Source organism: Aphelocoma coerulescens, chromosome 21 (assembly GCF_041296385.1).
Source record: "Aphelocoma coerulescens isolate FSJ_1873_10779 chromosome 21, UR_Acoe_1.0, whole genome shotgun sequence".
Classification (NCBI taxonomy): domain Eukaryota; kingdom Metazoa; phylum Chordata; class Aves; order Passeriformes; family Corvidae; genus Aphelocoma; species Aphelocoma coerulescens.
In genome coordinates, this window is record NC_091034.1 from 5,724,273 (window position 1) to 5,736,021 (window position 11,749).

Consider the following 11,749-nt stretch of genomic DNA (forward strand, 5'->3'; position numbering starts at 1 on the left):
GTTCATATTTCGTAATACAGTTTGTTTGCTTCCTCTTTTCTTGATCTCTTTTTGGATCTTCTTTAATTTAGCACTGATGAAAAATGTTACTTTCTCCACAGTTAAAGAGAAGGAAACAGAAAGCCTGGCTGAGTTTCTACTTACCTTGTCTCAGTCAAATACAGCTGCCAGCTGCTCCAGGTGACAGCAGGCTGGCACTCAGGGGCTCTGGAGGGTGTTTCATGAGATACACATTTTGTGTGAGAACACACAGAGGCCACAGCAATACCACCAGCAGGATGGAACTTCTTTTTAAGGCTCATAGCTGGGAGAACCTGGCTCCTTGGAGCTGTCATGCTCAGGGACACTGTCACGGCTAACAGAGGTGGTTCATTGGTATCCAAGAATTTATTGCTACTTTAATTTACAGTTTAACAGTTTGATCAGAACAGACCTTCCACCAGTGCTGCCCCTGTGAATGTGAAGCTGGCAGTGTGTGGGGTTGGCTCACCCCAAAATTGTAGCTGCCATGTCCCCTGCACGGGGTGTGATGGGCTGAGCCCCGGGCAGAGCCCCCTCCCCAGTTTGGGAGGAGGGAAAGGCAGGTGGGAGCTGCAGCACCGCTCCTCATCTTGCCCCTGCTTCCCCCTCTGCCTGGAGCATCCATGCCCGGCCCCAGAGCTGACTCCATGGGAACAACTCTGACATCAAGTATTTCATCCAGTGACAGAAATGTGTCTGGCATCACCTCACCTGGGCAGGTCCTGGGACAAAGGGCCCAAGAATTATTGTGGGGGGAAGAGACAGAAAAAAGAGAAACAAATGGTAAAACTGGGTCGAGGCCTAAGCCAAGCACATGGATTTCAGTTCCTAACAATCCCTGACTGGGGGGTGCTCTCCCCACACCAGGTGTGCAGTAGGTGCTGGCCCTGGGGCCAGCAGGGACGGAGACGGCGGCGTGGGCACCCCGGAGCCCGCAACAGCCTCGGCCTTTCCAACTGAGCCAAGGCCTGGGCTGCTCCTGGAGCCTGTTCCAGGTCACCAGTGCCAGCACTGCCAGGAGTGCCTGGTGCCAGCTCCCACGTGCAGGAGCTGCTGCGTCACAGCTGTCACACAGACCCGTCCTGGCCGGTGAGATCTGCAGCAAGCACAGTTCAGGAATGGCTCTGCTGCTGCCTCCTCCCCGTGGGCTCAGTCTGCAGAGGTCTGGAGCTCCCTGAGGCAGGTCCCTGAGGCCGAGGGGTGCCTCTGGGCTGTCCCTACACGTCGGTCTCGATGCGCAGCCGCTCCATGCGCCGCACGTTGCCCTCCGCGGCCACGCGGCTCGTGATGGGCCGGGCACAGGCCTGGGGGAACCAGCCCCGCTCCCCGTCCCGCAGCCGCTCCCCCCAGCACCAGCCTAGGAGAGAACAGAGCGGGTGACAGGGCCAGGAAGGGCCATGGATCCTGGGGATGCAGCATTCCCTGCCCTTGGAGGTGCTGGCTAGAGGCGTCCAGGGATGGCAGGGGAGGAGGTTTCTGATTTACTGCCTGTTCTGGGGTGTGTTTCCCCCCCTCCTGAGGCCTCTACTGCTGGTGCCAGCCACAGCCTTGCACACAGGAGTCACCCCTAAGGAACACAACAGCTGCCCATGGCAGTGCCACCTCCCTCAGCCTCTGCTGGGACACAGCACCAGCCAGCACCATGGGCCTCACCAGCAGCCAGGGCTTCCTGGAAGCTTCTGCAATTGCTGAAATCCCAGTTCCTGGTGATCACTGACGATTCTCCCACCCTGGCTCTGCTGAGGTCACAGCCTGCCCCTGCCCTCGCCGGCACTCACCGTCCTCTCCCCCCAGCACCAGGACAACGTCCGCCTGCTGCAGGGACAGCTCGTCAGCCTCCTTGGCCAGGTAGGCGCGGATGATCTCCACCTGGCTCAGGTCTGCAGGACAGGGGACAGCAGGGACAGTGAGCAGGCACAGCCCCCTGCTCAGCCATGACCCCTGGCTGCCCACCCAGCACTCCACAGCACAGCGTGCTCCATTCCCTCCTATCCCTGCCCCTTATCCCTCCAAGCTTGCCAAACCTCCTCTAACAACAGCTGAAGGCATTCCTGGAATTCCACTGTGCCTCCCAGGAAATGTATTTAAGGTTAATTGTGACTGATAACAGGAGACAACTCCTAAGGAGCGAGGCGTGGGGTTTTCCTCTCCACTGGCAGGAGTGGAGGAGAACTGGGTAGAAACCTGGGCCTGCAAAGGCTCTGGTGTAACAGGGAATGCCAGCAGAGCCAGGCTGCCCTCTGGCACACGGTACCTCCTTTGGGAGTGGTGTCAGGCTTCTCCTTTTCCCTGTGCATCAGCGCCGCGATCCACCGGGCCCGGTCACTCCTGCCAGAGGGAAACACAAAGAAAGCCTTAGGGACAGCATCCCTGTGGCCAGCAGTAGCTGGACATTCCCAGCAGGATGAATGCTTTCCAAGGGAGTCCTTTGATCAGAGTATTCAGTGTAAGGACGCTTTTCCCAAGTGGCACACACAGCCCAGCTGCTCTGCTTCATTTGGACAGGAGAAGCTGATACGGGAATTATATGGGAAATCTAAGAGACAGGAAGGAACAGAGCCTGGGAGAAGCCTGTGCACATCCCCGTTTCTGGGAGAAGGAGCATGGGGGTAAAGGGAGCTTTGCAGAAGCCTCAGAGAATTCCTAGGACACCAGTTCATGCCAGGAGCCAGAGCAAAATCCCAGCGTGCCACTCACAGCGTCTCCGCCGACAGCAGCACCTCTTCCCGCCGGCCCTCGCTGTCCTTCTCCAGCACCACCCGCAGCAGGTGCCCGCCAGCCTTGCCAGGAGGAGGGGAGGGTGGGTCCATGCTCTCCACCTTCTCCACAGTGACCTGGTCCAGCGTGGCGTAGTTCATGACCGTGTAACTCTCCTCGCTGCGGCACAGACGGGATCAGCGCCTCAGCTCTGGGGTCTGGGCCACTTCCCAGCTCCCAGCCCAGCACAGGAGGCTCAGCAGGCACTGCCAGAGCAGCCTGGAGCTGATGGTCAGGGTGGGACATGGCTCTGGGGACTTGCTGGCCACCCACCCGCCCACCGAGGCAAAGCCACTGGTGGGACTGGGCGCTTCTCTTCCGGCTGACAAGGAACACCTCAAAAAAGTCAAACCAGGGAAATCTCACGGATTTCTCAGTTATGTGCCGCTTGGGAAACTGGGTTTAACCCCTTGGCTGTCCTCCAGGGAAAGGCAGGGCCCTCCCCACAGCCTCACCTCTTCTTCTTGGTGATGATGAGGACGTCGTTGAACAGGAAGAGGTGGCAGAGGCGGCCGGCGCCGCGGCGGAAGATCCCGGCCTCCTCCGAGAGCAGCAGGTGCAGCTCCCCCCGCTTCAGCAGCCACCGGGACACCGAGATCAGCGGGAAAGGCTGGAACAGCGCCAGGAACAGGCTGAGTTACTGCCCTCCTCACCAGCAGCACTGAACCAAGGCAAGAACTGAACCTGCCCTGGGGTCAGCTGGGACGGACATACCACATGGGTTTAAGTGTCTATTCCAAAGGATTTTCCAGGAGGCAGGCGGAAGGTGGAGCAGCCGTGCACCCCACTCCTGCACACCCAGAGGTGCAGCCCCTGGACCCCAACAGCCCCTGGACCCCAATAGTGGGTGACAGTGTCATGGGGCTTTACCACACCCTTTAGAAACTGTGCATCCAACAGCCCAGTCCAGGCTTCCCAGAAGGGTTCCCAGTATAGGCCTGGCCTATCTGGACAGGCCCCAGAAGATTTCCCACCACCACTTCCACAAGACCTCACCTTTTTCTTCCCAAATTCCAGCTGTTTCTGCAAGGTGTACATCTGCTCCGTCCTCTCCATAGCCCGAGCTCCCTCATTGCAGCTCTTGACCAGCTGGGAAGAGAAAAAGGTCCCAAGGGAAATGGAGAAGGGTTGGACACTGAGCCCCCTCCACCTCCCACACCACCCCCAGCATTAGGGACTGTCCTGCTTCCCTGAGCAGGAGAGAGACAAATCCTGGCACAGGCTTCAGGCCAGGTTTGGGAAAAGGAAGTGGGATGCTCTCCTGGAGAGAGATGGCACATGGGCTCTGCCTGGACACTCAAGTGAACCTGCACCAAAACCAAGGAGCAGCAGGAAGAGGAAGAATTAATCATCTGAGAAGAGCTCCAGGCAGGAGGATGGACAACCACACAGAGGGGAGGACTCTGCTTGGATGTGAGAGTGGGACTGACTGGGAGCACCAGGAATGTGCTGCCAAGAGCAGCTCTCCAGGGGGATGAAAGGAAGAGTCATCACTGGCACGGTGGTGGCCGCAGTCTCTGTGGCCCTTTGGCCCCTGTGACTGACCAGTGGATGGGAAAACACAGCGAGAGGACAGCCAGGAGCATGGACAGTGCACAGCTCATGACTCCTGCGCTCCACACTTCCCTCTCTGCTTCATTCACTGCCCTTTGCCTGAATCCCCAAAAAATACGGCGAGAGTTGTCCCAGGAAGGACAAAGATGGGCCAAAGAGGAAAGAAGAAAAGAGGACAAGAAAAAGGAACAAACCAAGATCAGGTGACAAAGGTGAGAAGGGAAAAGAAGTGCTCATCCAGCAGCTGTCTGGAGCAGAGGAGCCTCAAGTGAGCCGACGCTGGGAGGGAAATGAGAGGCCGGAATGGCAGTGTTGGATCAGTGCTGCAGAAGGCTGAGCTGGCAGGAGGAGAGGTGGAGGGCTGGCAGCTGGGCCTCACCTTGCTGATGGCCTTCACAGCACGGGTGGCAGCTCCATACGCTGCAGAGTGTGCGTTTGTTTTTTGCTGGACGGTCTGGAATTCCAAGATAAGAAGCTTTAGTGATCCTGCACCACAGGGGAGGGAGCAGCAGCTGCTTCCTGGGGATTTCAGGACGCCACACGTTGATTGAGCCGTTCCCGGGGGTCAAAGGAAGGTTTAACAGTGCTGGGAGCTGTGAATCTGGGTGCTTCATGTCTGATACGTCCTGGCCACCCCCTGGCCCTCACCCCTGCAAACCACCACAGACTGGGAGCAGTTACTGGAAATCCCACATCCAGCAGCTTTGCCATGTAGAGCAGATTTCCACGAAGAATGCAAGACCTCCTTTCCATTGCTGGGCTGCCTGACCACTCATCACTCAGGACACCTATGCCACCCCACCAGGGGACCCAGATATGGCACAGAAGAACCTCAGGTCTCCCAAATGGGTGTCACCAAGGCATGAAGTGTTCTTCACAGAGCTTTAAGCTGCACACCTGACACCCTGCAGAGAAGCAGACTGCTCTGGATACAAATCACAGAACCACAAAATATGCTGAGTTGGAAGGGACCCATTAGGATCATCAAGTCCAACTGCTGGCCCTGCACAGGACACCCCAAGAATCCCACCATGTGCCTGAAAGTTATCCAAATGCTTCTCCTGAATAAGTGCTCAGCATTCAGGCCCCAGCTCTCAGAGGGCTGGAAGTCCAAGCAGAGGCTGTCCCGGGCTCAGCAAACCAAAGGGAATAGCAGAGTCACCTCTCCAGAGGTGCCAAGCAATGCCACCGTGTGACTACTTACATCTAAGAGCAGGGGAAGCCGTGTTACCCTCTGCATGGGCAGAATGAGAAACGAGATCATTGGCAGGCCTCCACACTCTGGTTTCCTTTCAATTTGTTTCAGGGTCTCTTTAAATAAGGGGTTTGTGGTTCTGGAACAGGACAAGAAATCTCCATTAACTCTGCTCTTCAGTTGTCAGGATTTTCCAGCAGCTCTCCACACACGGGAAATGCAGGGCAGTGATGGCACTGCCTCAGGTGCTCATTGTCACTCTGCTGGGCTCAGAGTCCCCAGCTGGGCAGAAATGGGACTGATCCCACAGCAGGTGGTGGAAAAGCACCCAGAGACAGATGGTGAGCCCACCAAAAGGTGGATAAAGCCACAGATGTACCAACAACAGACTCAAACTGGGCCTGGAGATGAACAGGGCCCATCCGTGTTCCTACATGTTATTGACCCCTGCGATCCCTGGAGCCCAGAGCTCCTCGGAGGCAATTCCTGGTCAGCCCAAGCCCTGTACTCACAGCAGCTTATCCAGTGTCCTCTGCTGATAGACTTCATTGGAGCAGTAGCTGATGTAGGGGTTGAAGTGTTTTGAGGCGTGTTCTTCCACGATGTCACTGATGTCAGGGATCAGGAGGTGCTCCTGGTGTCGCTTCTCCAGCTCTTCAAAGAAGCTGAGGAGAGAATTTAAATGACCTCACCACATGACTCACCAGAGCTGGACAAACTGAATGTTCCCACTGCAGCTTCTCCCCAGTTTTCCCAGAGGAGATGGGGCCTGGATCCCTTCTGGCAGGGCAGCTCCAGCAGTGGGGACACCCCCACCTTCCCCAGAGGCACAGGCTTCCACCATTCCTGCACGGGATCCCTCCTCCACCTCAGCCCTCCATGAGGTTTAGTTTCTATCCCATGGGGAAGCCACAAGCCCTGAACGCCCCCGCAGCCATTCCCAGGGCTGCTGCATCCTCCTCCTGCTGCTTTCCCACACGGACACAGCTTGCCCAGCACCATCTCTCAAGGCCTTTGCTCCCCACCTCCCAGGGAGTACCTTCAACAATCCAAGGGATGGTTGGTTTTGCACTACAAACAAACAGCTCGGAGTCCCCTCCCAGGCCTGCCTGGTGCCAGCCCCCAGCCCCACTTGCCTCGTGCTGACTGTCAGGATGTCACCGATGTTGGAGAAGAGGTGGTGGTGCTCTGTCTGAGTCATGGTCTCCTTCAGCTCCTCTGACCTCATGAAGTGGCCCACCAGGATGCTCAGGCTGTGCATGTAGGAGTACTCGGAAGTGATGATCTCAAACATTGCCTGGGGAAAGCAGGGCAGGGAAGATGCAACAGCACAAACCGGCCGCACAAAGCCAGGAATTAATTGCTAAATCTTGTTTATACTCTTTTGGCATGAAGCCACTGGAAATGACTTGGCTCCATGTCGGTTCTCTCTGTCACCTCATGCATGGCCTGGCCAACATCAATAACCCCAGTGTGTTTTAGGACACCCAGTCGCTGAAAAGCCACAGCATGAAGATGTTTTCCCTTCCCAACAGCATCCAACGGAGCTGCCTGTTTCCCCACCAATTTGTGCAGGTGAGCCCTCCCAGCACTGCCCAGTCCTGGAGCAGCTGGAAGCAGCAGCACCACGAACTGAGCCGAGCCCAGCTCCACCTGACAGAGCCACGTGTGTCCTACGGCCTTTGGTGCCTCTGCTGCGCTCCCGGGCATGCCCCAGGCTGCTCTCACCTCCTGCCGCTTGCGCTCCTCGGGGGAGATCCTCTGCAGGATGCCCGACTCCAGAACCTGCAGAGAGAGGCCGGGATGAGCAGGAACGATGGTCCTTGCACGCCCTCTAGTGCGGCCTGGGGCTGTGTCAGCCGCCCCATCACCCATCCCACACCATCCCACACCACCACCCACCATCACCCATCACCACCCACCACCACCGCTGCCCATCATCCCGCACTCCTGCATCACCCACCGTGGCATCACCCGGCCACCCAGCCCCCCGTAGCTGGCTGCTGCCACTCCCTGGATGAAGATGACCATCCCCACAGTCCGCAGGGAAAGCCCAGGAAGGAGCACCCGCCTTCCCCTCAGCTGTGGGTGAAGCCCAACCACAGCAGCACCACCTGCACCAACGGCCCTGGGCAGACCCTGTGTGTCCCAGCCAGGGCTGGACAGCCCAGAACATCCCAGTGCAAGGACTAACGCTGTGGAATGATCCTCTCAGAGCTCTCAGACTCTCTGGACTGCCCCTACCTCTGGGAGCTGGCTCCAGGTCACCTGCGCCGGGCGGTAGCTCTGCACCACGATAGCGGCGCCCAGAGGGGACGGCTCCTCTGGCACGGGTTCCTCCAGCAAGTCCTCGTCTGACTCATGGCTGACAGAGTTCAGACCTCTCTCACGGATCTCCTGATACAGCCGGGGCTCTGTGGAGGAGAAGACACAAGGTCAGCACAGCCCCTCCCAGCCCAGGCCCACGGCTTCCCTTCCCACCACGGCTGCCTTGCCCTGTTGGCCACGAGCCACCAGCGCCACTGAGCCCGGCCCAGAAACTCCCTGATGAGGTTGGACTTTGCACTGCAGTGATTACACAGTGGCTCCTGCTCCCAACAGCTCTCCCATTTTCCCTGGGAGCCATCCAGATGCCATCACGGCAGCAATTGGAGAGTTATCTGCCCCAGGAATGGGAAAGCAGGGCAGCATTGCTCCTCTTGCTTCGGGGAAACAGAGACAAAGGCCATGGCCCCGGGCCGTGGACAGGGAGCAGCACAGTGGGAAGGGAAGCCTTGTAGGGATTTGCTTGGCTGAGGCAGAAGGAACAGGGACGGGAGCACTCACGGTCCTTGAACGAGCCGCCGCGCTTCTGCACCCGCTTCCGCCCGAGGGTTCTCTGCGAGGGCAAGAGGAGAGCCTGCTGTGCTTACCACACTTGTGAGGCCCTGGGAAAACTCCTTCAGGAAAAGCGGGAGTTACCTGTGCCAGTCAGCCCACACCGCCCTGTTCTTTCAGCCTAGCTCTTGTCTGAGCTCTGTTTGCCTTACCCAGGTGACTCAGCCCTCACCTCCCGCAATCAGGGTCACGATCCGAACCATTCCGTACCTACACTGCTGCTGTCAAATCTCCCTTGCACCTGGACTTTGCCTGCTCTGGAGTCTCCCTTTCCCCAGACGTGCTTCACCCATGTTTGTGTACGCCTGGAGCCGCTCTCCCGGCCAGCCCCACCCTGCAAACATCCCGCAGCCGCCTGCCAAGCGGCCCCGGAGCAGCCAGCTCCACTCCCCACAAAAACCATGTCAGCTATTCCCAGGCTCTCCAGGGACCTGCAGCATCTGCTGGTGACACGGAGCTTCCCAGGCACCAGTCACGACACCAGGCTCAGCAAACTCAGCTCCAAAACTGGCCAGAGCTGTGGGCCCTGCAGCTCCTCTGTCACCACCAGGAAAGCAGGACCCCATCCCTGCCTGACAGGGGTGACAGCGGGTGCCAAACCCACCTTGCTCCTGCCGGGGCTGCGGTCGGGCAGGACGCTGCCATCCTCGGACACGGGCTTCAGTGAGGGAGTGGCCTTTGGTGGCTCCAGCTCGGTGCCCAGGCCCTTCATGGCCGCGCGGTAGGACATGTTCCTCAGGTTGCGCTTGAGGGTCCCTCCGCCATCATCCTCATCCTCCGCCTCCAGGGCCAGGATGGGGACAGATGCCCTCTTTGGGTCGGGGCTCAGGGGTTCCCGGCTCGCCCCGAAGCTCTGGTGCCGGGAGGGGCTGTTCTTGGGCTTGGAGGAAACGGCCAAGCTCTTGGGGATGAGCTGCTGGGTGCCCACCTTCAGCGCGGCCGGGCTGTCCGTGCTGAGGATGATGCGCCGGGGCTCGGCTGAGGTGGGGGAGGCCAGGGGTGACAGCGGGGTGGCACTGGGAGCCGTGGTGGAGCTGCGCTTCTCGGGGGGACAGGTCGGGCTGGGGGGCTCTGGCCGCACCGGATGGCATCGGTACTCCAGGAGCAAGGTCTTGTCATCCACAGAGGTACCAGAGGGGCTCCGAGACATGGTGGAGGCCCAGAGAAGCAGCAAGCTGAGGAGGACAGACAGACAGACAGACAGACAGACAGACCAGTAAGGCTCCAGGAATTTACACTGAGCCACGGGAACCTTGGGACAGCGCAGGACTCGACCTCCGCCTTCCAGGGTGCTCTGCAGGCAGGGCCTGTACTGACACACTCGGGATGCTGTCACCGCCCGCGCGCCTCGCGGGGCCACCCGTGTGCCACGGCCAGCCTGGGGGCTCCAGGACGTGGCCAGGCACCGGGAGCGGCCGGGCACCGGGAGGAGCCAGGCACCGGGAGCGGCCGGGCACCAGGAGCGGCCGGGCACCGGGAGGAGCCAGGCACCGGGAGTGGCCGGGCACCGGGAGGAGCCAGGTACCGGGAGCGGCCGGGCACCGGGAGGAGCCAGGCACCGGGAGCGGCCGGGCACCGGGAGCGGCCGGGCACCAGGAGCGGCCAGGCCGTGCCGCAGGCACTGGACAGGCTCAGGCCTGAGCCAGGCAGGCCTGGAGCCTCACCGAGCCCTGCTCCTGCCACACCTCCGTGTCCTCTTATTCCCCTTTGGGGTGCTGCCAGCCACCACAGCCAGTCTGCACCCTCCTGAATGCCACCTCCCCCGGGCTGTGGAATCCCCGGCGGCGGCGCCTGGCTGTGAAGCCTGTGCTCCTCCAAGCTCGTACCTGCCCCAAATCACGCCGAGGCGCCGCTCCACACTGCCCACAAAAACACCTGCCCCAGTCCCTGGGGCTCCTCAGCCGGGGTTAAGGTCACTCATCCCCTCCTGTGCCACCCACAGAACCGTGCACCTATGGAACTCTGCCCCCACAGAACACACAGAGCTCTTTACGCCCTCTGCTTATTACATAACTTTGGGAGAAATTATGGTTTAGCTGTCCTCAACTGAGATCCCATTGTGCGCCAGTGCCATCTCCAAGCTGTTCCTTTTCAAAGACCAGGAAGCAAACCAAGGCTGGACCGTGCTTTTCCCTGCATGAATGACTGGCAGGAGCACAACACAGACCCATCAACAACAGCTCATTTGACAGAGATGCTGCTCATTCCACCGTCCTTGGATGTGGGACACATGCTCTGTGTCCAGAGGGCTGCCAAGTGTCCTGCGGACGAGGAAAGCGCCACATTCTTCTCTTAACCCCATCCTGGCTGAGGATGAAGCTTATCCTAAGCTCTTGTAGCAATAAGCAGGCCTCAATGCAGAGGCTCTGGGGGCTGCAGCATCGGTGCCGGGGTGAAGGGAGGCTCGGTGGCAGCACAGGGCATCGACCCCCCGTATCACTGCCCACGGTGGCACACGGGCACAGGCACCGTCACTCGGTGCTTCCATCCCTGCGTGCCCAGGGCTGGGCTCTAAAGGGGCACGGTAGGATACCCAACCCCCCCTAGGATGGACCCAACCCCTCTCCGCATCGCTGGCTACCGAGACCCTCGGGGACAGCGGGGACAGAGCCGCGGGAGGACGAGCCCCGGCTGCGGCTCGGGAGGGACGGGACAGCCGGTCCCCGCCGTGCCCTCCCCGGAAGGGGCTCGGCAGCCGCTCGCTCGGGGCCGCCGCCCGCACGGCTGCCCGGGAGCCCCGGTGCCGGTGCCGGTCCCTCCCCGGGGTCCCCGGTCCCTCCGCAGCGCCCCAGCCCCGACCCCGCCGCGCCCGCACCTACCCGCGCCCCTCGGAGCCAGAGCGGCGGCGGCGGCGGGGCGGGACGGGGAAGGGATGGGAGGGACCGGCATGGGCTGGGAGGGACCGGGGAGGCACCGGGGGAGGTGCCGGGCCGGCCTCGGAGGCCGTGCCGGGGTGGAGGTGCCGCTCGGAGCTCGGAGCCCGGAGCCGCAGCGGTGTCCCGCCGGTCCCGGGTCCGAGGAGCGCTCTGCTCCCTGCCGCGCCCCGGCTTCCCAGGAGTGAAAAATTAATTAATCGTCACTAGGAACAGTGTTTTGCTGCTTCTCGATGAGTCTTAAGCAGGTGTTTGCGCGGAGCGGCGCTGCCGGCCCCTGGGCTCTCGGCATTCCCCGTCCCCTCGAGCCGCCTCTCCGAGGTCACGGAAGGCGAGGGGATTATTCGGTGTCGTTCTGCTGTCACGTTAACGGGTGACAAACGGGTGTGTCCCGGCTGTCCTCGGGGTCTGGCCGACGCACACGCGGTATTTCAGCAGCCCAGGGACTGCCCCTTACTCCGGGGGCTCTTCA

General features: G+C 60.3%; 1 protein-coding gene across 2 annotated transcripts; it reads right to left on the reverse strand.

The window, feature by feature from the left end:
- Window positions 1-368: 368 nt before the first annotated feature.
- On the reverse strand, window positions 369-11,269 carry ARHGEF16 (Rho guanine nucleotide exchange factor 16). 2 transcript variants are annotated; one of them, XM_069034920.1, is made up of 16 exons: window positions 11,224-11,236; window positions 10,231-10,665; window positions 9,009-9,579; window positions 8,354-8,405; window positions 7,772-7,941; window positions 7,256-7,312; window positions 6,664-6,824; window positions 6,040-6,192; window positions 5,537-5,666; window positions 4,712-4,786; window positions 3,775-3,867; window positions 3,234-3,388; window positions 2,719-2,898; window positions 2,276-2,349; window positions 1,800-1,901; window positions 369-1,378 (listed from the first exon to the last, which is right to left on the reverse strand). In XM_069034920.1, exons 3-16 carry the CDS (start codon window positions 9,552-9,554, stop codon window positions 1,239-1,241), a joined length of 2,088 nt encoding a protein of 695 aa, XP_068891021.1. In that variant the 5' UTR covers window positions 9,555-9,579; window positions 10,231-10,665; window positions 11,224-11,236; the 3' UTR covers window positions 369-1,238. The 2 variants fall into 2 exon arrangements, with proteins under 2 accessions (XP_068891021.1, XP_068891020.1); XM_069034919.1 differs by lacking the exon at window positions 10,231-10,665 and having other exon boundaries at window positions 11,224-11,269.
- Between the last annotated feature and the right edge of the window lie 480 nt (window positions 11,270-11,749).